The sequence below is a fragment of the Melospiza melodia genome, chromosome 23 (genome assembly GCF_035770615.1).
Source record: "Melospiza melodia melodia isolate bMelMel2 chromosome 23, bMelMel2.pri, whole genome shotgun sequence".
NCBI classification, from domain to species: domain Eukaryota; kingdom Metazoa; phylum Chordata; class Aves; order Passeriformes; family Passerellidae; genus Melospiza; species Melospiza melodia.
The window spans coordinates 8866034-8890823 of NC_086216.1; the positions used below are offsets into that span (position 1 = coordinate 8866034).

At 47.7% G+C, this 24790-nt stretch overlaps 1 protein-coding gene across 1 annotated transcript in view; it reads left to right on the top strand.

Annotated features, from left to right (window-relative positions):
• The window catches only part of LOXL2 (lysyl oxidase like 2), an 82170-nt gene that overhangs the window by 5413 nt on the left and 51967 nt on the right, over positions 1 to 24790 (top strand). Inside the window, 2 exon segments of the mRNA XM_063175350.1 lie at positions 11653 to 12067; positions 16882 to 17057. Of these exon segments, the coding sequence (XP_063031420.1) occupies positions 11707 to 12067; positions 16882 to 17057 (537 nt within the window). The 5' untranslated portion in view covers positions 11653 to 11706.

Below are 24790 nucleotides of genomic sequence, written 5' to 3' on the forward strand. Positions count from 1 at the left end.
GCCCAAACCACTCCAGGATTGTTTGATTTTATTTCCCAATCTCTCTGTGGATGCTGCAGGAACAGCTCTGGACACTGGGAATGTGCTGGGCAGGAGGGCCTGGAGGGACAGGGAATGGCTTCCAGAGGGCAGGGATGGATGGGATATTGGGAATTCCTGGCTGGGATGGAATTCCCAGAGCAGCTGTGGCTGCCCCTGGATCCCTGGCGGTGCCCAAGGCCAGCCTGGATCACCCTGGGGTGGTGGGAGGTGCCCCTGCCATGGCAGGGTGGGATGGAATGGGATGTAAGGTCCCTCCCAGCCCAAAGCATTCCAGGATTCTTTGGTTTTATTTTCCCATCTCTCTCTGGATGCTGAAGGAACAGCTCTGGACACTGGGAATGTGCTGGGCAGGAGGGCCTGGAGGGACAGGACCCAGGGAATGGCTTCCACAGCCAGAGGGCAGGGTTAGGGGGGATATTGGGAAGGAATTCCTGGCTGGGATGGAATTCCCAGGGAGCTGTGGCTGCCCCTGGATCCCTGGCAGTGCCCAAGGCCAGGCTGGAACCCCCTGGCACACTGGGAGGTGTCCCTGCCATGGCAGGGGTGGCACTGGAGGAGTTTCAGGTCTTTTCCAACCCAAACCATTCCAGGATTTTCAGATTTAATCAATCGGTGGTGACAAGGGATTCCCTCGATCAGGGAATTTTCACAGGGATTTTTCCACCCCTCTTTGCTCTCTGCCTGCTGCGGTTTCCCCTCCTTGGCTGGCAAACACTCCCAGATGCCCTGGAATGGGCAGCCAAGGTGGGGCCACCATCCCTGGGAGCTCCAGGCACACCTGGACGGGGTTTGGGGGTGACCAAGGTGTCGGCCTGGACTGGGTGCTCTGAAACCCCATTTTCCAACCTGAACCATTCCATGGCTCCGTGGGCTATTCCAGAGCTCCTTTTCCAGCTGGGAAATCTCTGCTCTTTGATTGTTCCCCTGGCTCAGGAATTTGGGATTTTCTGCCAGTGCTTGGTGCCTCTGATCCTTCCACGGACCTTTGTGGCTCAGGTTTTCAGGAGTGGGAACAAGAAAGGATTTGATCCATGGGGATTGAACCCTTGGAGAGCCCCTGCTCTCCTGGAGCAGCAGGAGAAGGTATCCAACATCTCAGGAATGGTGGGATTTTATTCCCTTTAACAATTCTGGAGAGGCTCCCAGTGGAGAAGAGGCTGGAGAATTCCTCCTGTGGCACTGGGAAATCCTGTTCCCACCCTGAGCAACGCACCTGGGGTGATGGAGCTGGAATTGGGAATCCCTGGGATTCCTGCTCCCAGAGAAATCCTGTTCCCAGCCCCAGGAACGCACCTGGGGTGATGGAGCTGGAATTGGGAATCCCTGGGATTCCTGCTCCCAGAGAAATCCTGTTCCCAGCCCCAGGAATGCACCTGGGGTGGTGGAGCTGGAATTGGGGATGCAGGGATTCCCGGGATTCCTGTTCCAAGGGAAATCCTGTTCCTATCCCAAGGAATGCACCCGGGGTGATGGAACTGGAATTGCAGGGATTCCCAGGATTTCTGGGATTCCTGTTCCAAGGGAAATCCTTTTCCCACCCCCGAGGAATGCACCTGGGGCAATGGAGAGTGAAACTGGGAATGCAGGGATTCCCAGGATTCCTGTTCCAAGGGAAATCCTGTTCCCACCCCCGAGGAACCCACCTGGGGAGATGGAGCTGGAACTGGGAATGCAGGGATTCTGGAGATTCTTGTTCCAAGGGAAATCCTGTTCCCACCTCGAAGAATGCACCTGGGGCGAGGAACGCACCTGGGGTGATTGAGAGTGAAATTGGGGATGCAGGGATTCCCAGGGTTCCTGTTCCAAGGGAAATCCTTTTCCCACCCCCGAGGAATGCACCTGGGGCAATGGAGAGTGAAACTGGGAATTCAGGGATTCTCAGGATTCCTATTTTACACCCCGAGGAACGCACGTGGGGTGATGGAGCTGGAACTGGGAATGCAGGGATTGTCGAGATTCCTGTTCCCAGAAAAATCCTATTCCCATCCAGAAGAATGCACCTGGGGCAATGGAGAGTGAAATTGGGAATGCAGGAATTCCCAGGATTCCCGAAATTTCTGTTCCCAGAGAAATCCTGTTCCAAGAGAAATTCTGTTCCCAGAGAAATCTTGTTCCCAGCCTGAGGAATGCACCTGGGGTGAAGGAGATGGAATTGGGAATCCCTGGGATTCCTGTTCCCAGAGAAATCCTGTTTCCAGCCCGAGGAACGCACCTGGGGCGACGGAGAGTGAAATTGGGAATGCAGGAATTCCCAGGATTCCCAGGATTCCTGTTCCTACCCCGAGGAACGCACCTGGGGTAATGGAGAGTGAAATTGGGAATGCGGGGATTCCCAGGGTTCCTGTTCCAAGGGAAATCCTGTTCCCACCCCCGAGGAACGCACCGGGGGCGAGGAGTCTACCTGCTAGGATGGAGAGTGGAATTGGGGATGCAGGGATTCCCGGGATTCCTGTTCCAAGGGAAATCCTGTTCCCACCACGAGGAATGCACCTAGGGCAAGGAATGCACCTGGGGCAATGGAGAGTGAAATTAGGAATTCAGGGATTCCCAGGATTCCTGTTCCCACCCTGAACAATGCACCTGGGGTGATGGAGCTGGAATTGGGCATGCAGGGACTCCTGGGATTCCTGTTCCAAGGGAAATCCTTTTCCCAGAGAAATCTTGTTCCCAGCCCGAGGAATGCACATGGGGCCTGGGGGGATGGAGCTGGCATTGGGAATGCGGGGATTCCCAGGATTCCTGTTCCTAGAGAAATCCTGTTCCCACCCTCGAGAAATGCAGCTGGGGTGAAGGAGCTGGAATTGGGAATCCCTGAGATTCCTGTTCCCAGAGAAATCCTGTTTCCAGCCTGAGGAATGCACCTGGGGCAATGGAGAGTGAAATTGGGAATGCAGGAATTCCCAGGGTTCCTGTTCCAAGGGAAATCCTGTTCCCACCCCCGAGGAACGCACCTGGGGAGATGGAGCTGGAACTGGGAATGCAGGGATTCTGGAGATTCTTGTTCCAAGGGAAATCCTGTTCCCACCTCGAAGAATGCACCTGGGGCGAGGAACGCACCTGGGGTGATTGAGAGTGAAATTGGGAATGCAGGGATTCCCAGGATTCCCAGGATTCCCAGGATTCCCGTTCCCACCCCGAGGAATGCACCTGGGGTGATGGAGAGTGAAATTGGGGATGCAGGGATTCCCGGGATTCCCGTTCCCACCGCGAGGAACGCACCTGGGGTGATGGAGAGTGGAACTGGGGATGCAGGGATTCCCAGGATTCCCAGGATTCCTGTTCCCACCGCGAGGAACGCACCTGGGGTGATGGAGAGTGGAACTGGGGATGCAGGGATTCCCAGGATTCCCAGGATTCCTGTTCCCACCCCGAGGAATGCACCTGGGGTGATGGAGAGTGGAATTGGGAATGCAGGGATTCCCAGGATTCCCGGGATTCCCGGTTCCAAGAGGCTGAGCACCAACGGTTCAGAGCCCCGGGGACAATCGGGACAATTGTCCCGGCTCCGGGGGATGTGGAGCGTTGGCTCCGGGGGATGTGGAGCGTTGGCTCCGGGGGATGTGGAGCGTTTCTGCCTCCCCGGGCACAAAGGGCTCCGATCCCATTCCAGACTTTCCCTTTGTTGCTGGATGAGGAGGGAGCAGGGCAGTGTCTGGCTCTGGGCTCTGTCTGAGCTCAGCCACTGCTGGGGGGGCTGGATGGGACCCAAAGGGGGAATTTTGGGCTGGATTTGGCTCAGGAGATGAGCGAGGCTCTGTTACACTTGGGAAAGTGATGGAGAAGGAAAAACTCAGGATTAGGAGCTTTGGGAGGTCTGTGAAAAGGAGGGAGAAGGATTTTATATGGGCTCCATGCCAGGACAAGGTTTTAAAGTGCTGGAGGGCAGGGATGGATGGGATGTTGGGAAGGAATTCCCAGAGCAGCTGTGGCTGCCCCTGGATCCCTGGCAGTGTCCAGGGATGGACACTCTGGGACAGTGGGAGGTGACCCTGCCAATGGCATGGGCATTTAAATCCCTTCCAACCCAAACCATCCCAGGATTCCAGAACAATTCCATGTTTTTTCCTCTCCATCCCTGTGCCTCTGTTCCCTTCAGAACGCAGAACTGGAGCCCTGAAAGGGCTGTCAGCAGCCACCAGGTTCATGCCTGGCAGCCTTAAATTACACATTCCTGTGGGGATGGAGCTCAGCTCCCAGCCTGGAATACGGCACGGAGAACCAGGAGAGCTGGAGCGTTTCCTGCCTTCTCCACTGGCTCTGCTCGATGGGTTTTTAATGCTCTCACTTGGATTCCTTTGAATGGAGAGACCAAAATATTGCCCTGACGTCAGGGATAAATCTGGAGGTCGTTAGAGGCCGTGAGGGGAGCGCTGAGCCCGACAGGAAGGGAAAATCCAGCCCAGACCAAACCTCCTGCAAACTTCAGCCTGGACTTCTCCTCAGGCGGCTCAGCACGTGCAGCTGCCCCAGACTGGAAGGGAGAAGGTGTCCAAGTGTGGCTGCCAGCAGCAGAGCTGTGGTTGTGCTGGAATATTTTCCATGTTCAGTTGTGTTCTTGCGGTTTCTGGTGCCCCCATAATGCGTGGGTGCTGCTGGTGCTGTAAATGTTGTTTTGGGTGAGGCTGTGGCTGAGCCATCCCTGAGCATGAAGGGCAGGGAGAGTTCTGGGTATCAGAGCCCTGAAATGTCTTGGAGCTGAGCAGGGAGATTTCAGGAGAGAATAAATCCAGTATTTCTGTGGAGTGAAGGAGCTGCTGGGCAATTTTCTCTGTTCTCAATCCTCCAAACCAGAACTGGCCTCAAATCCCAGTGAGAAAGGATCTGGATGCTGGAGATCAGAGCCATGGAATGGTTTGGGTGGGGAGGGACTTTAAATCCCTTAAATCCCATCTCTTCCCACCCCCTTCCAGCACCCCTGGGTGCTCCAAGCCCCCTCCAGCCTGGCCTTGGATATTTCCAGGGATGCTGGAAGTGCCAGAATTCCCAATTTTCCCTCCTGTTCCCTCAGGATAGACAAAAGCTGAGAGTCCATTTCAGTGCTGAGCCCTGGGAGCTTTCCCTGGCTCTGCTGAGTTCCTCAATTTTCCCCTTGGACCTGGGCTGCCGTTTTTGTGGGAATCCCAAACTGTGGCTGTGGAATCCCTCTGGATTCTGCTTTTCCTGGCTTAATCTGAGGAAATTTTCCTGAGCCCCTCACTGAACAGGGGCTGAGGGTTTATTATGGGGGGTGCAGACCCTGTGGAAGTTTTGTCTCCTGGTCTTTGGGATTGGAGGGAGCCCAGCCTTGTGCAGAATTCCTCCAGGATTTTTGCACGTGGAATGGGATTTCTGAGTGGTTTTCCAGTGCCTTCCCCTCGAGGAGCCCCTCCTGATCGCAGAACAAAGAAAGGACACGGTGCTGCTCCACCTGAGTGCCCTGAGCCATTTTTCCTAGGGATGGGTGGGGAATGTGTTCCTGCAATCTCGTTGGAATTCCTTTTCTCCAAGGCAGAATTTCCTCAGTGGTGCTTTATCCTCTCTCTCCAGGATTTCTCCATCTCTGTGAGAGTTTTCTCCTTTCCCTGTGCAGGATTTGGATGATCCCTGCGGGTCAGGATCCTGATGATTCCCAAATCCCTGGGGAACAGCAGCAAACTCATTTTGGGCTCAGCCAGGCTTTTCCAAGAGTGAAAATTCCCCCTCCTGGATCTGCTCTAATCCCAATTAGCGTCTCCCAGGCTAATCTTGGTCCCAATTAAAGCGCCCTGGAGCTGCGCCGTGACCTTCCCCTCCCTCGCAGCTGCTCCCGAGGTCTCTCAGGGCCGGGATTCTTGGAAAGGCTCCGGCACCTGGCAGGGCTCGGCTCATTAACACCTCCGCAGGCTCGGGGCCATCCCCAGCCCTCCTGCCCCAAACTGTTGTGTCTTTTGGCTCCAGTCCTCCGTGAAACGGCTGCAGAGCTTGGGTTTGGGCAGGGCAGGGGAGTTCCGAGCTTGGGGGTGTTCCCTGATCCTGAGGGATCCCCGAAAACGGGGCTGACGCGGGTTCCTGTTTGCCTTGGCACGGGGCAGGCTCTGGGCTCTTTGCTGAGCCTTTTCTCCTCGCAGATATTCGGGTTTGGTTGACATTCTCCTCTCAAATATTCAGATTTGGTTGACATTCTCCTCCCAAATATTCGGCTTTAGCTGACATTCTCTTCTCAAATATTCGGGTTTGATTGACATTCTCCTCTCAAATATTCAGGTTTGGTTGACATTCTCCTCGCAAATATTCAGATTTGGTTGACATTCTCCTCTCAAATATTCAGATTTGGTTGACATTCTCGTCTCAAATATTCAGGTTTAGTTGACATTCTCCTCTCAAATATTTGGGTTTAGCTGACATTCTCTTCTCAAATATTCAGGTTTGGTTGACATTCTTCTCTCAAAGATTTGGGTTTAGTTGACATTCTCCTCTCAAATATTCACATTTGGTTGACATTCTGCTCTCAAATATTCAGGTTTAGTTGACGTTCTCCTCGCAAATATTTGGGTTCAGTTGACATTCTCCTCTCAAATATTCAGGTTTGGTTGACATTCTTCTCTCAAAGATTCGGGTTTAGTTGACATTCTCCTCTCAAACATTTGGGTTCAGTTGACATTCTCCTCTCAAATATTCAGGTTCAGTTGACATTCTCCTCTCAAATATTCAGATTTGGTTGACATTCTCCTCTCAAATATTCAGGTTTAGTCAACATTCTCCTGTCAAATATTCGGGTTCAGTTGACATTCTCCTGTCAAATATTCGGGTTCAGTTGACATTCTCCTCTCAAATATTCAGATTTGGTTGACATTCTCCTCTCAAATATTTGGGTTTAGTTGACGTTCTCCTCGCAAATATTCGGGTTTAGCTGACATTCTTTTCTCAAATATTCGAGTTTGATTGACATTCTTCTCTCAAATATTCAGATTTTGTTGACATTCTCCTCTCAAATATTCGGGTTTAGTCAACATTCCCCCAGCAAATATTCGGATTTAGTGGACATTCTCCTCTCAAATATTCGGGTTCAGTTGACATTCTCCTCTCAAATATTCGGGTTCAGTTGACATTGAGCTTTCTCCATGAAATAATGACAGCAAGCCCAATTTATCCATGATAATTTCAGGATGTGCTGTTATCCATGATAATTTCAGGAGTGCTGTCACCTCCCCCTCATTGATGGGTTTATCTGTCCAAGCCCACCGTTATTGTATTTGTGGGTTGCTCCATGGCAGGCAGGAATGATGAATCTGGCCCCATGTTCTCAGAAGGGTAATTTATTATTTTATATACCATATTATATTAAAGAATGCTATACTATACTGAAGAATAGGATGCTTACTGAAGGTTAAAAAGATAATAATGAAAACTCGCGACTCTTTCCAGAGTCCTGACACAGCTTGGCTGAACGAATTCCCACAGGGGAATTTGTTCATGTTCAGGTCAAGATGCTGAAGTGCTGCCTTATCTCTGACAGCTGCAGGGTTTGACTGGGAGGTTGCTCCACTCTTTATCTGCCTTTTCCTTCCCAAATTTCCCTCACGTGGCTGCCGGACCATCCAGATGCTCCCAGGAATAGAAATACAAATATTTACAAACAGAGCCCTGCGTTCCCAGTGTGTGGGACAGCCCTGGGAAAGATTTAACGACCCTTTAGAAACCCCAATAATGACCCTTTAGAAACACAATAATGACCCTTCCTAAACCCAAATAAGGATCCTTTCTTAACCCTGGGAGTTTAACCCTTAACTCCCCCAATCTGGGAGTTTGGGGCTAAATCAGCCTCCTCAGCTGAGTTTTTCAGAAGAGCTTCTGCAGCCCAATTTTGTTTCTGAGGACGGTTTGATGAGGGTTTAAAAATGCTTTAAAAATGCTTTAAAATGCAAGGAGCAGCAACCACTGAGGATGGAGCAGATCAAACCAGATGTTTGGGGATGGAGCAGATCAAGACAGTTGTTGTTGAGGGATGGAACAAATCAAGATAGATGTTTGGGGATGGAAGAGATAAATACAGATATTTAAGGACTGAGCAGATCCAGACAGATGTTTAGGGATGGAGCAAATCAATGCAGATGTTGTTTAGGGGTGGAGCAGATCCAGACAGATGTTTGGGGATGGCACAGATCAATAAGATGTTGTTGAGGGATGGAACAAACCAAGACAGATGTTTAGGGATGGAGCAGATCAAACCAGATGTTTCAAAATGAAACCTGAAGCTGCCCAGATTTTCCTGCAGCACTCGAGGCTCTGCTGAGGTGAAACTCCTCCCTCCCCTCTGGAGTCTGGACTGACAATTCCCACCCGTCCTTCCCTGCCGAGATCCATGGGGATCCGTGGAATTTTCTCTCCATCCAGGAGCACCTCCCAGCCCCTGTTTGTCCCCTGGGTCCATGGGGATTTCTGGAATTTTCTCTCCATCCAGGAGCACCTCCCAGCCCCTGTTTGTCCCCTGGGCTGAAACCACCTCATACCCATTCAAACATCTCCAGAGTTTGTTCAGAGCCCTGTGCTGCTGGGCTTGGGGTCAGGGCTGATGGCTGGGACCAGTCCTGGTACTGGATCCTGGATCCCTCTGGAGCTCCTGGATCTGAGATCCTGGATCCTTCTGGATCTCCTGGATCCAGGGTTCTGGATCCCTCTGGAGCTCCTGGATCCCTCTGGATCTCCTGGATCAGGGATTCTGGATCGCTGGGGCTCCTGGAGCTCCTGGATCTGAGATCCTGGATCCCTCTGGAGCTCCTGGATCCAGGGTTCTGGATCACTCTGGAGCTCCTGGATCCCCCTGGAGCTCCTGGATCGGGGATCCTGGATCCATCTAGATCTTCTGGATTTGGGATCCTGGATCCCTCTGGAGCTCCTGGATCCAGAATAGTGAATCCCTCTGGAGCTTCTGGATCCCTCTGGAGCTCCTGGATCAAGGATTCTGGATCACTCTGGAACTCCTGTATCTCCTGGGTCTGGGATCCTGGATCACTCTGGATCTCCTGGATTTGGGATCCTGGATCCCTCTGGAGCTCCTGGATCCAGGATTCTGAATCACTCTGGAACTCCTGGATCTCCTGGATCTGGAATTCTGGATCACTCTGGATCTCTTGGATCTGGGATCCTGGATCCCTCTGGATCTCCTGGGTCTGGGATCCTGGATCCCTCTGGAGCTCCTGGATCTCCTGGGTCTGGGATCCTGGATCCCTCTGGAGCTCCTGGATCTGGAATTCTGGATCCCTCTGGAGTTCCTGGATCCCTCTGGATCTCCTGGATCTGGGATTCTGGATCCCTCTGGAACTCCTGGATCTGGGATTCTGGATCCCTCTGGAACTCCTGGAGCTCCCTGATCCAGGATCCCTCTGATCCTGCCCTGCCAGCTCCATCCCCGTTGGACAATCCCCTCTCCTCGCTGCCAGAGGGAGCAGCAGCTGCATTTCCCTCCTCCCGTCCCCTCCAGCCCTGCCCAGGCTGGGGCAGGACCTGATTTTATTCCTCTCTCTCAGCTTCACCTCCTGACCTACAAAAAAATTGGCTCCTGGAAACCCAATGTTTGTTTTCCAAGATGTTTTCCCCTCATTTTCCCGCCCCATCCTGATTTATGAGATCTGTTGGAAAACCTCCTCTGGCTTTTCCTGTTTCCCTCCAATCCTGGGCTCTAATCCCCGAGCTTCTGTTTCATTTCTCCCTTCCTTGGCAAAATCCTTTTCATTCCAGCAGGAATCTCCTGAGCCCCATCCCTGCTTAACCCACAGGGAAACTGAGGCACGGCCCTGGAAATGTCCTGGAATTCTGATCCATGTCCTCCTCAGCTTTAAAGGCTGTTCATGGATTTTGTAGCTTTTATGTCAGGATGTGATTTTTCTGGGATTGATTTTTTTTTTTAGGGATAGACCAGATTTAGCTGAAATCTTGGAGAATTTTAATTCCTAGACATCTCCTTTGGAGCCAAATCCTCCCCCTTTCTCCTTCCCCTCTGGTGGCTGCCAGGAACCAGCGGAGCTCCGAAGGTCTGGGGAGGTTTTTCCCACTGAGCTCTGGCATTGCTTCACTTGGGAATGACGGAATCCTCATCCCCACGTGTCCTGCCTGACCACTCCACGTGCCTGGGCGTCAGTGGGGAGCAGGAAAGGGACAGGATTTCACAGGATTCCACTCCTGGATGAAATTCCTCTCATGAGTCACGAGAAGTTGTCTGTTCCTACCTTAAATTGTGCTCGTGGAGCACTTGGATGCCAATAAATCCCCATCCAGACTTACAACCAAAACCTGGAGAGGTTTTCCATAATTCCAAGGTCATCCAAGGCTTCTGCCAAGAGTCTGGTGATGTTTTGAGTTTCTGCAGATGGAACCAGACGTGCAGGAACAGAAACAAATCTTTTATCCCACTGGAAACCCAGAGTTTGGGATAAATCCCTCACTGCTGGCCTCGAGATTTCCTCACCCTCCTGGTTTTCCACTGCTCCTGGTGGGTTTGGGTTCTCCATGGGGAGACAAAAGGGTTCAGTTCTGTCCTGGCAGGATTTGGGTGAAGTTTTCCTGCTGGATTTCTGGGGGAAATCAGGAAAATCATTCGCTACACCTCCCAACAGAGAGAATTTTACCTGGGGAAAATGGATCTTTGGGGTGAAATGATGTGCCAAGTTGACCTAAACTTATAAATGGGGGAGGTTCCAGTTTGTTTGTCCCACTCCACAAGAAATAATTGAGCTGACTTTGGTTTTTACAGGTGGTATTGGAGGTAATCCAAATTTCCAAGATAATAATGGAAATAATAATTAATAATAGAAATAATAATTAATAATGGAAATAATCGAAACTATGTAAATAATAATATAATAAAATAATAATATAATCTAATATCATAATATATAATAATATATATAATTATATATTTATATAGTATAAATAATAATATATAATGTATATTATAATATATTATAATATTATAATATAATATAATATAATATTATATATGATATATAATATAATATAATATAATATAATATAATATAATATAATATAATATAATATAATATAATATAATATAATATAATATAATATAATATAATATAATATAATATAATATAGTATAATATAGTATAATATAAGGTAATATAGTATAGTATGATATGATATAATACAATATGACAATAAAGTAATACTAATAAAATATAATAATGGATAAAATTATAAATAATAAGCAATAAAATAAATAATAGTATATAGAAATAAATAAATAATGATGAAATAATATAAATTATATAGGTATATAAACCATATCAATTTTGTATCATTACAAACTTCAATTAAAACCTGATTTTCATAATAATGAATAATTAAAAATAAAATAAGGGATAATAAGCAATAAAATAAATAATAACAGATATAAATAAACAAATAATGATGAATTAATATAAATAATATAATTATATAAACCACATCAATTTTGTATCATTACAAACTTTAATTAAAACCTGATTTTCATAATAATGAATGAATAAAAATAAAATAAATAATAACAGATACAAATAAATAAATAATGATGAATGAATATAAATTATATAATTATAAAAACCATATCAATTTTTTATCATTACAAACTTTAATTAAAACCTGTTTTTCCTCCAGGACAGCCCTGCCTGCACCGCCTGGCTCTGCCTTTGAGGACTGCGAGCGCTGGAAATGGGAAGATCCCGAGTTTTTCCCTCCAACCCCTGCGCGCTGCTGCTGCTGCTGCTGCTGCTGGCAGGGCTGAGCTGTGCCCAGTACGAGCCCTGGCCGTACCTGCCCGGCTACCCCGAGCCACCCCCCCAGGCGTTCCAGCCGCCCCAGAGAGCCCCAAACGTGCCCAAAATCCAGCTGAGGCTGGCGGGGCAGAAGAGGAAGCACAACGAGGGCAGGGTGGAGGTGTTCTACAGCGGAGAGTGGGGCACCGTGTGCGACGACGACTTCTCCATCCACGCCGCCAACGTGGTGTGCCGGGAGCTGGGCTACGTGGAGGCCGTGTCCTGGCTGCCCAGCTCCAAGTACGGCAAAGGAGAAGGTGAGAACATCTTGGAGCAATGTGGGGAATGTTTCCATCTCCCAAGAACCTCTGATTTTTGTTATTGATCATCAATGATCAGTCTCATTGACGGTTTTGAGTGTTGGTTTCTCGCACTCTGCTCTGTGAGATAAAAAAGATGTTAAAGTGTTGAAAAGCATCCAAAGGATGGACACAGGGATGGAGAAGGGACTGAAGCAGCTGAAGGACCTTGGATTGGGATCCCAGGGAATTGGGAGGGTCTTTCCATCTCCCAGAAATCCCTGATTTCAGTCTCACTGATGGTTTTGGGGTGTTTCTCTCTCATGCTGGAGTTGGGCTATGTGGAGGCCGTGTCCTGGCTGCCCAGCTCCAAGTACGGCAAAGGAGAAGGTGAGGACATCTTGGAGCATGTGGGGAATGTTTCCAGCTCCCTGATTTTTGGTATTGATCATCAATGATCAGTCTCATTGATGGCTTTTAGTGTGGGTTTCTTGTGCTCTGCTCCGTGAGGTCAAAAAGGTGTTTAAGTGTTGAAAAGCATCCAAAGGATGGACACAGGGATGGAGAAGGGACTGAAGCAGCTGAAGGACCTTGGATTGGGATGCCAGGGAATTGGGAGGGCCTTTCCAGCTCCCAGTAATCCCTGATTTCAGTCTCGTTGATGGTTTTGTAGTGTCTCTCATGCTGGAGCTGGGCTATTTGGGGGCCATTTCCTGGCTGCTCAGCTCCAAGTATGGCAAAGGAGAAGGTGAGGAGGTCTTGGAGCACTGTGGGGAATGTTTCCATCTTCCAATAATCCCAATTTCAGTCTCACTGATGGTTTTGGGGTGTTTCTCTCTCATGGTGGAGTTGGGCTATGTGGAGGCCGTGTCCTGGCTGCCCAGCTCCAAGTATGGCAAAGGAGAAGGTTAGGAGATCTTGGAGAAGGGAAAGGGCCTTTCCATCTCCCAGTAATCCCTAATTTCAGTCTCATTGATGGTTTTGGGGTGTTTCTCTCTCATGCTGGAGTTGGGCTATGTGGAGGCCGTGTCCTGGCTGCCCAGCTCCGAGTACAGGAAAGGGAAGGTGCGGAGATCTTGGAGCAATGTGGGGAATGTTTCCATCTCCCAAGAACCTCTGATTTTTGTTATTGATCATCAATGATCAGTCTCATTGATGGTTTTGAGTGTTGGTTTCTCGTGCTCTGCTCTGTGAGGTAAAAAAGGTGTGAAAATGTTGGAACGCATCCAGAGGATGGACACAGGAATGGAGAAGGGCCTGGAGCAGCTGAAGGACCTTGGATTGGGATTTCAGAGCCTTCCCCGTTCCCCGTAATCCCTAATTTCAGTTTAATTGGTGTTTTTCAACGTTCCTTTCTCAAGCAGTGCTCTGTGAGGTAAAAAATGTGTGAAATTATTGGAAAGCATCCAATGAATGGACACAGAGATGGGGAAGGGCCTGGAGCAGCTGAGGGACCTTGGATTGGGATCCCTGGGAATTGGGGGAGCCTCTCCAGCTCCCAAGAATCCCTAATTTCAGTCTTCCACATCCTTTCTCGCTCTCTGAACCTTGCACCTGGTGGAAATGTGGAAAATCCCACCTGAATCCCAAATATCTGCTGGGCAAACGCTCGGAAAGGAGAATGTTTGTGTGTGACAGCTGGGAATTCCTGAAATCACCAAATTTGTGAGGGAAAACTCAGAAATAATCCAGGAATAACAACGGATCTGTGTAATAACGGGCACCCCATGGGATTGCTCAGGATTTGTTGGGATTTGGGATTGAATCTTGTCCTGCTGAGGATTTTTCCTGCCCTCCCTGGAGCCTGGTGGATCCCACAGGGACAAAATTCCACTCAGGAGGCCGCAGGTGCTGTTTGGGTGGATTTGAGCAGTTTCTGAGTGCTCACACCTATAAATGTCCCATAAAAGAGCGAGTGGGGCCTGAGGGAAATTGCAAACCTGGAATGTGCTCCCAAAGTTGTGGATTTTGGCTCCGGAGGCAGAGCAGGAGATTTCCAAGCGAGGAAGAGGCCGTGACATTGGAAAACAAACCAGGCTGGCCATGGGGTCACACAGGAGGGAGAATTCCCAGGGAAATCCCAAATCCAGGGTCTTGGGGCTCTTCCCATTCTGGTTCTGAGGGGGTTCATTTCTGTATTAATTTATTATTTTAATATTTTAAATAAATTTAAATGCATTAACCTAATATATTATCTATAACATAATGAAATTATAATTTTATTATTAATTTAATATAACATAATATTATTTTAATTATTTATTTAATTATAGTGTTAATTTAATATATTAATGTAATAATATATGTAATAAATATATTAATTTAATATTCCCATATGGATTGGAAAAGCCATTGGGTCAGAGTTTTTCCCAACATGACAACTTTCCTTTGGTCTTAAAATATAATTAAATTAATATTTTAAAAGTTAAAATTTAAAGTTAATTAATTCAGTTAAGGGGTAATGATTTTATTTTGGTATTTAATGAGGATTCTTATGGTGCAGCATTTTGCCAGGGTGGAGCACGCTGAAATGTACACACACAATAGATCATGGATGGAATTTTACAGACTTTGCAAATTAGGATATTTAACAAAAATGTCTTAATGAGAGACTAGAATGAATAGCCTGATATTTTTTAATTTCAATTTTTAAAATTTATTTTGTTTTTATTGTATTTTTTATTGTCTTGGATGGGCTTAATCTTAGTTTATAAGATGTATTTTAGAGAGACTTTAGTTTTTTAGGGTAGGGTTTTTCTGCCTCTAACTGTGAGGCTTTGGGGATGTTTGGGTTTTTGGTTTAACAGAATATCAGGATTATGTGGGGTTATCAGACTGAAGGAATTACAAGTGTGCATGCCAAGAGCACTGAGAATACATAAAAGGTGCATAAAAGAAAAGGCAAAAAATCGTCATGGCACCAAACTCAACAACCCCCAAGGTGCTGCTTTATTCACTTTGATTTTCACATCTTGATTTTTCACACTGAGAATTTTCATCAGCATCCATGGAACAGCACAGGCTGGAGGTGGATTTTTATTCCCAAATGGATAAAGGATGGGAAAATCCACGGGCCAGAGCTTTTCCCAGTCCATCAATCCTTGAGGTGCCGCTTTACTTTCACACCAAGATTTCACATCTTGATTTTGACACCGAGAGTGAGAACCAAGCACTTCCCTGACTTCCAGATTCAGGAAACCCAGCCCAGATTCCTCCTGTTGGAATCTCAGCTGTGTTTTCCACCTTTTCCAGGGAAAATCTGGCTGGACAACCTGCTTTACTTGACGTGCTGCTTTATTCATCTTGATTTTCACACCAAGAACGAGACCCAGCACTTCCCTGACTTCCAGGCAAGATTCCCTGGAATCCAGATTCAGGAAACCCAGCCCAGATTCCTCCTCTTGGAATCCCAGTTGTGGTTTTTCCCATTCCAGGGAAGATTTGGCTGGACAACGTGCCCTGCTTGAGGTGCTGCTGTATTCACCTTGATTGTCACACCTCAGTTTTTCCCACTGAGAATTTTCATCACTGATCCCCAGGGTAGCACAGGCTGGAGGTGGATTTTTATTCCCAAATGGATAAAGGACGGGAAAATCCATGAGCCAGAGCTTTTCCCAATCCATCAATCCTTGAGGTGCCGCTTCACTTTCACACCAAGATTTCACATCTCGATTTTCACACCAAGAACGAGACCCAGCACTTCCCTGGCTTCCAGATTCAGGGAATCCAGCCCAGATTCCTCCTCTTGGAATCCCAGGTGTGGTTCTTCCCATTCCAGGGAAAATCTGGCTGGACAACGTGCCCTGCTTGAGGTGCCACTTTATTCACCTTGATTGTCACACCTCAGTTTTTCACACTGAGAATTTTCATCACTGATCCCCAGGGCAGCACAGGCTGGAGGTGGATTTTTATTCCCAAATGGATAAAGGATGGGAAAATCCATGGGCCAGAGCTTTTCCCAGTCCATCAATCCTTGAGGTGCCGCTTTACTTTCACACCAAGATTTCACATCTCGATTTTCTCACCAAGAATGAGACCCAGCACTTCCCTGGCTTCCAGATTCAGGGAATCCAGCCCAGATTCCTCCTCTTGGAATCCCAGTTGTGGTTCTTCCCATTCCAGGGAAAATCTGGCTGGACAACGCGCCCTGCTTGAGGTGCCACTTTATTCACCTTGATTGTCACACCTCAGTTTTTCACACTGAGAATTTTCATCACTGATCCCCAGGGCAGCACAGGCTGGAGGTGGATTTTTATTCCCAAATGGATAAAGGATGGGAAAATCCATGGGCCAGAGCTTTTCCCAGTCCATCAATCCTTGAGGTGCCGCTTTACTTTCACACCAAGATTTCACATCTTGATTTTCTCAGCGAGAGTGAGACCCAGCACTTCCCTGACTTCCAGGCAAGGTTCCTTGGAATCCAGATTCAGGAAACCCAGCCCAGATTCCTCCTCTTGGAATCCCAGGTGTGGTTTTTCCCATTCCAGGGAAAATCTGGCTGGACAACGTGCCCTGCTTGAGGTGCTGCTTTATTCACCTTGATTTTCACACCTTGATTTTTCACACTGAGAATTTTCATCACTGATCCCCAGGGCAGCACAGGCTGGAGGTGGATTTTTATTCCCAAATGGATAAAGGACAGGAAAATCCACGGGCCAGAGCTTTTCCCAATCCATCCATCCTTGAGGTGCCGCTTTACTTTCACACCACGATTTCACATCTTGATTTTCGCACCGAGAGTGAGACCCAGCACTTCCCTGGCTTCCAGATTCAGGGAATCCAGCCCAGATCCCTCCTGTTGGAATCTCAGCTGTGTTTTCCCCCTTTTCCAGGGAAAATCTGGCTGGACAACGTGCACTGCACGGGCAAGGAGAGCAGCCTGGCCGCCTGTGGCTCCAATGGATGGGGCGTGAGCGACTGCAAACACACCGAGGACGTGGGCGTGGTGTGCAGCGAGAAGAGGATCCCTGGCTTCAAGTTTGACAACTCCCTGATCAACCAAATTGAGGTAATTGGGGTGAAAATGGTGATCCAAAGTGTCCTCTGAGGAGAGGGATGGTTGGAAGTGATGGGAATTGTTATTTATCATGTGTTTATCCTGCATGTTTGTTCATATTATCCATTTATCTCATGTTTATCACATATTTATTCATATTATCGATTTATCCCATATTTATTTCCAGTATTTATTCACCTTGATTTGCATACCAAGAATGAGACCCAGCATTTCCCTGACTTCCCATATTTATTCACCTTACCAATTTATCCTACATTTATTCACATTATCAACTTATCCTGTATTTATACCACATTATCAATTTTTCCCATATTTATTCCACCTATTCACGTTATCAATTTATCCCATATTTATTCCCATTGTCAATTTATCTAATGTTTATCCCTCATTATCTGTTTATCCCATATTTATCCCACCTATTTATTCCCATTATCAATTTAGCTCATATTAATTCCCATTATCAATTTGTCATGTTTTTCTATCCCACATTATCAGTTTATCCCATATTTATCCCACAAATTTATTCCCATTATCAATTCATCCCATATTAATTTCCATGATCAATTTATCCCACATTTAGTCCCATTATCAATTTATCTCATGTTTATCCCACATTATCAGTTTATCCTATATTTATCCCACATTATCAATTCATCCCACCTATTTATTCACATTATCAACTTATCCCATATTTATTCCCATTATCAATTTACCTCATGTTTATCCTACCCATTTATTCCCATTATCAATCTATCCCATATTAATTTCCATTATCAGTTTATCCCATATTTATTCCCATTATGAATTTATCTCATGGTTATCCCATATTCATTCACATGATCAATTTATCCCACATTTATTCCCATTATCAATTTATCTCATGTTTATCCCTCATTATCAGTTTATCCTATATTTATCCCACATTATCAATTTATCCCTTATTTATTCCAGCTATTTATTCACCTAATCAATTTATCCCATATTTTTTCCTCATTATCAATTCATCCCATATTTATCCCACTTATTTATTCCCATTATCAATTTATCCCATGTTTATTCCACCTATTTATTCCCATTATCAATTTATCCTATATTTATTGCACATTATCAATTTATCCCTCGTTTATCTCACCTATTTATTCACCCTATCAATTTATCCCATGTTTATTCCTCCTATTTATTCCCATTATCAATTTATCCCATATTTATTCCCATTCTCAATTTATCTCATGTTTATCCCATATTTATTCACACCATCAATTTATCCCATATTGATCCCATCTCTGGGCTGGGCTGGAGAGACAAAATTCAGCTTTCAATTTCAGAAATTCAGATAAACAGTAAGAATTTGAAACTTTTTACCATAAATTATTCAGGCTCCTCAATCATTTTTTTTCAAACCTGAAACCCGTTCTGTTAATATTCCAAAGACTGAATTTAAAGAGAGAAAATCCGTGTTGTGCTCACAGAACTTCCTGATGTTTTTAGTTCTAATGGACAAAAATCCTGAATTTTCTCTCTTCTTTTACCACTGGGACCAGTTTGGAGCTCTCTGGGCTGATGGGGGCAGTGGGAAGGGTTGGATTTGGGGTGGAATAATTCCTGCAGCCACGCTGGATTTAAAGGGAAGATGGAAAGATATTTTTGTGTTGTTTGCATGAGCAGTGATGGAGAAGCCATGATAAAAATATGGGAATATTTGTGGGAATGTGGGATTCGGGCTGGAAGTGGGGAAGTCGTGGGGAAGGTTCTGGGCTCTCACTGGGAGGCTGAGGGGGAGATTTGGGGAAATGACAGAACCAGAGGGGAAATGACAGAAATCCCATGGGATTTCTGCAGGATACAGAAATGCAGGAATGCTGGGCTGGAAGGGAGCTGGGATGGAGGGGAAATGGATTTTTCAGAGGGAGAAAAAAGGATTTTTTTTTTTTTTTTCCTTTATCTCCTCAGCTTGGGGAGTCTGTGGTGCCTCAGGCACCTCTATTTTCTTGAATTTTTCACTGTCTCAATTTCCTGGCTGCCCTTGGCCAAAATGTATGGAAAGACCCCCCCCCCCCCCGCTGTAAGAGTTTCCAGAGCTGCTTTTGAGCATCCAGGGAAAATCCAGGATGTGCTGAACATCCCAGTGTGGATGAACCCTGGAGTTTGTCTGTGAGCTGAAGGGGGATGAGAGGGAAGGAAAGGGGAAAGGGGAAAGGGGAAAGGAAAGGAAAGGGGAAGGAAAGGGGAAGGAGAGGAGAGAGAGGAGAGGAGAGGAGAGGAGAGGAGAGGAGAGGAGAGGAGAGGAGAGGAGAGGAGAGGAGAGGAGAGGAGAGGAGAGGAGAGGAGAGGAGAGGAGAGGAGAGGAGAGGAGAGGAGAGGAGAGGAGAGGAGAGGAGAGGAGAGGAGAGGAGAGGAAAGGAAAGGAAAGGAAAGGAAAGGAAAGGAAAGGAAAGGAAAGGAAAGGAAAGGAAAGGAAAGGAAAGGAAAGGAAAGGAAAGGAAAGGAAAGGAAAGGAAAGGAAAGGAAAGGAAAGGAAAGGAAAGGAAAGGAAAGGAAAGGAAAGGAAAAGGGGAAAGGAAAAGGGGAAAGGAAAAGGGGAAAGGAAAAGGGGAAAGGAAAAGGGGGAAAGGAAAGGGGGAAAGGAAAAGGGGAAAGGAAAAGGGGGAAAGGAAAAGGGGAAAGGAAAAGGGGAAAGGAAAGGGGGAAAGGAAAAGGGGAAAGGAAAAGGGGGAAAGGAAAGGGGGAAAGGAAAAGGGGAAAGGAAAAGGGGAAAGGAAAAGGGGAAAGGCTGCAGCTCCAGGATCTGAGAGATTCAATCCCTTTCCTCTCCCTGACCTCGCCTCCCCTGCCTCGGGAGGGATCATCCCCAGCTGCTCCATCAATGGCTCCCTTGTGTCCCAGGGAATGGAACACCAGGGGTGGCTTTGGCTCCTCTGAAGCCACAGAGAGTCCTCAAAACACCTGGAAGAAAATCTGCTTTAGTCTAGACAGAGGTCACCTCAGCCCGAGCTGCTCCAGGCATGAATCACGGCAGCTTTGGAGGGCTCTGCCTTTCCATGAGCTCAGCACGGGGCTGGGGGAGTGGAGCTCCTCTGATCATTGGGAATGAGCTGGGCTGCTGCTCTGGGGGTGCTGAAACTTCAGATGAATCATGAGACTGAAGTGATTCCTGCAGCAGAAGCCTCCAGATCAGCAGGAGGAGGGGATGGAGAAGTGGATTTATTTTTAAGGGGCTGTGCTGAGTCGGGTGGAAGTGCTGCATTTCCTGGGCAGAGGCTGCTGCAGCCCCTGCTCATCCCCTGCCTGCCTCACACTGACAGAGAGAGCAGGTTAAAATCAGAAATCAGGGAGAAAACATTCCCTGAGAGGCCGGGGAGGGGCTGGAATGGAATTCCAGAGAAGCTGTGGCTGCCCCTGGATCCTTGGAAGTGCCCAAAACCAGGCTGGAGCAACCTGGGAATTGTCCCTGCCCATGGCAGGGGTGGCACTGGGTGACTTTGAGCATTCCAGGATTCTGTCTCTCCCTAAATGATTTTGAGCTCCTTTCCCACCCAAATCGTTCCCAATTCTGTTTCTCCCTGAATGATTCTGAGCTCCTTTCCTACTAAATCATTCCACAATTCTGTTTTTCCCTGAATGGTTTTGAGCTCCTTTTCTATCCAAACCCTTCCAGGATTCTTTATCTTCCTGAATGATTCTGAGCTCCTTTCCCACCCAAATCATTCCAGGATTCTTTATCTCACTCAATGATTTTGAGCTCCTTTCCTACCAAACAATTCCAGGCTTCTGTTTCTCCCTGAATTATTTTAAGCTCCTTTCCTACCCAAATAATTCCAGGGTTCTGTCTCTTCCTAAATGATTTTGAGCTCTTTTCCTACCCAAACCGTTCCAGGATTCTGTTTTTCCCTGAATGATTTTCAGCTCCTTTCCCACCCAAACCCTTCCATGATTCTGTTTCTCCCTAAATTATTTTTGAGCTCCTTTCCTACCCAAATCATTCCAGGATTCTTTATCTCTCTGAGTGATTTTGAGCTCTTTTCCTACCCAAATCATTCCAGGATTCTGTTTCTCCCTGAATAATTTTTGAGCTCCTTTCCTACCTAGACCATTCCAGGATTCTTTATCTTCCTTAAATGATTTCAAGCTCCTTTTCCACCCAAACCATTCCAGGATTTTGTTTTTCCCTAAATGATTTTGAGCTCCTTTCCCACCCAAATCATTCCAGGATTCTGTTTCTCCCTGAATGATTTTGAGCTCTTTTCCTACTTAAACCATTCCAGGATTCTTTATCTTCCTGAATTATTTTAAGCTCCTTTCCTACTCAAATCATTCCACGATTCTGTTTTTCCCAGAATGATTTTCAGCTCCTTTCCCACCCAAACCCTTCCATGATTCTGTTTCACTCTGAATGATTTTTGAGCCCCTTTCCTACCCAAATCATTCCAGGATTCTGTTTCTCCCTGAGTGATTCTGAGCTCCTTTCCTACCAAACCATTCCAGGATTCTGTTTCACCCTGAGTGATTTTGAGCTCCTTTCCTACCCAAATCATTCCAGGATTCTGTCTCTCCCTGAATGATTTTCAGCTCCTTTCCTACCGAGACCATTCCAGGATTCTTTATCTTCCTAAATGATTTCAAGCTCCTTTCCCACCCAAACCATTCCAGGATTCTGTTTTTCCCTGAATGATTTTCAGCTCCTTTCCTACCTAGACCATTCCAGGATTCTTTATCTCCCTAAATTATTTTTAAGCTCCTTTCCTACCAAACCATTCCAGGATTCTGTTTCTCCCTGAATTTCACCAACAGCACCTTCCCACCGCACCACTGCTTCCATTCTGCAAAACCCAGCTGGTTTTTCCTCTCTCCCTATAAAATAAAATCCCTGGAGCTGCAGGGCTCCTTCCCTGCTGCTTTCCCTGAGCAGTTTCAGGGCTGGAGGTGAGGAGCTGGGATGTTTGGGATGCCATCGTGGCAGCTCCTTGCACTCACAACTGGCTGTCAAATGTTCCAGCTCCTTCCCCCTCTGAGTTTTGCCACTCTTATCTTTGCTTTATCTCCCCAGCAGCCAGTGGGGCACAGCTGGGGCTAAAAACAAGAAACAGGGCGAGCCAGGGGGTCACAAACCTGAACTGGGGGGTTCCAAGCCTCCTGTGAAGGCGAGTTTGGAAGTTTTTGCCCTTCCCAACGCTGGGAATTGTGCAGGTCGTTCCTCACATTCACCAGGGGAAACATCATCGTTTGTGAGCTCCTGGTTCCTGCTGCAGCCCAGAGCTTGTCCCAGTGATGTTTTCCCTTTGGAATGAGGGGTGAGGGGGCTGGAATTTCCTCTGAGCTCTGCTGTGGTCAGGAGTCTCCATGAGGTTTTGCGCTGACAGAGCAGAACCAGCGCAATCCCACCAGGGTTCCTGGGGGAACAGATCTGTCCGTTTGTCCTTCAGCTGCTGCTCAAGCCAGGCTTTGCTAAAACAGGCCTGGCTGGAGGTGCTAAACGCAGCCTGGGTGCTGGATCCTGGCTGTGATTCCCAAATGGATCTGACTGTGCCCAGCCCGAGGATTAACAGGAGTGAGGGTGGATTTTGGTGCCTGTGATCCAAGGAACAGCTGGAGCTGGGCCAGGGGAGTTCAGTTGGATATTGGGAAAAGTTTCTTCACCTTGAGGGCACTTCCAGGGATCCAGGGGCAGCCACAGCTGCTCTGGGAACCCCATCCCAGCCTCTCTGAGCTCTGCTGTGGTCAGGACTCTCCATGAGGTTTTGCGCTGACAGAGCAGAACCAGCGCAATCCCCCCGGGGTTCCTGAGGGAACAGATCTGTCCGTTTGTCCTTCAGCTGCTGCTCAAGCCAGGCTTTGCTAAAACAGGCCTGGCTGGAGGTGCTAAACCCAGCCTGGGTGCTGGATCCTGCACTCCCACCCTGCTGTGATTCCCACATGGATCTGACTGTGCCCAGCCCGTGGATTAACAGCAGTGAGGGTGGATTTTGGTGCCTGTGATCCAAGGAACAGCTGGAGCTGGGCCAGGGGAGTTCAGGTGGATATTGGGAAAAGTTTCTTCACCTTGAGGGCACTTCCAGGGATCCAGGGGCAGCCACAGCTGCTCTGGGAACCCCATCCCAGCCTCTCTGAGCTCTGCTGTGGTCAGGAGTCTCCATGAGGTTTTGCGCTGACAGAGCAGAACCAGCGCAATCCCACCGGGGTTCCTGGGGGAACAGATCTGTCCGTTTGTCCTTCAGCTGCTGCTAGAGCCAGGCTTTGCTAAAACAGGCCTGGCTGGAGGTGCTAAACCCAGCCTGGGTGCTGGATGGATCCTGCATTCTGTGATTCCCACATGGATCTGACTGTGCCCAGCCCGAGGATTAACAGGAGTGAGGGTGGATTTTGGTGCCTGTGATCCAAGGAACAGCTGGAGCTGGGCCAGGGGAGTTCAGTTGGATATTGGGAAAAGTTTCTTCACCTTGAGGGCACTTCCAGGGATCCAGGGGCAGCCACAGCTCCTCTGGGATTCCCATCCCAGCCCTCCCCTCCCTCAGAGCAGGAATTCCCTCCTAATACTGCACCTAAATCTCCCCTTTTCCCGTGGGAGCCATTCCCTGCGTCCTGTCCCAAATCCCTCTCCATGTTTCAGACACTGCAAGGCCACAGTGAGGTCACCCCAAAACTTCTGAACAATCCCGATTTTCCTCATCATTTCAAAAGTGTTAAAGCACCTTTGGTGCAGATTCCCCGGGGCTGGGAAGTGCTGGGAACATGGAAAACCAGGGAGGGGAATCCACCACAGTGACAGGGCCCTGCTTGGGGAGGTTTTGCCCAAATCTGGCCTGGTGGCCCAGCTCTGCCTCACAGGGAGGCCCCCACTCCCTCAGGGCAGCTCGATAACCCCTGAGCTGAGCTCGTTTTCATTGGACACCAGCTCAGCTCCACTTCCCAGTTTGGAAAAGCTGCGGATAAGTGGGAGAGGATGAGATTTTCCATGGCCATAAATCACCCGGCCATTCCATATGGATGTGCTCAGACAGATCCCTTCCCATCACAGCTCGTGTTTGTGGGGTTATGTCACACTTCTTCCCATCCCTGAGCCCTTCCGTCCTCTTCCTGCTGGCAAGGGGCAGTGCTTGACCTCTGAAAGCTGGGAACATTTATTGCCAAGGCACAACAAGGGCAGGAACACAGAATTAATTCAATTAAATCTGTGCAAAAGAGCTCCAAGCTCATTAAGCCCAACCTCTGAACAATCAGCACCTTCTCACCCAGGCCATCCCACTCTGTCCTTAGGAGAAGTTCAATATTTGAACAGAAAAATCATCTTTAAAGGCATTTTCAACCCAAACCCTGAAGTGTTTTGGGGGAGGGTGGTGATAAGGAGGAGGGAGACAGGCAGGAAGAGGTTAATGATTCTGGCAATGCCAGAATTCCATCCCTCCCTTGTTAAAATTCCTTTTTTTTTTTTGCTGTTTTCCACTACCACTGCAGATTTTAGAGGATTTTTTGGGGGCTGATGGAGCTGCTGAAATCCAAATTCCCTGTGTGCTCCCCAAGCTGGGAACGCCATCCCTGCTTTCCCAACAGTGCCTGCAGTGACTCTGTGTTATCCCAGCCCATTCCAGACCCACCTGCAGCTGCTTCCCTGCCCTTTCCAGCCATTTCAAGGCCACAGTGGCTGATTCCCACCCTAATATATTCCTTCAATCAATGCACTAGAGGGATTTTATTGAAAGCCCGCCCCAAAACATCCTGAACAAAATATT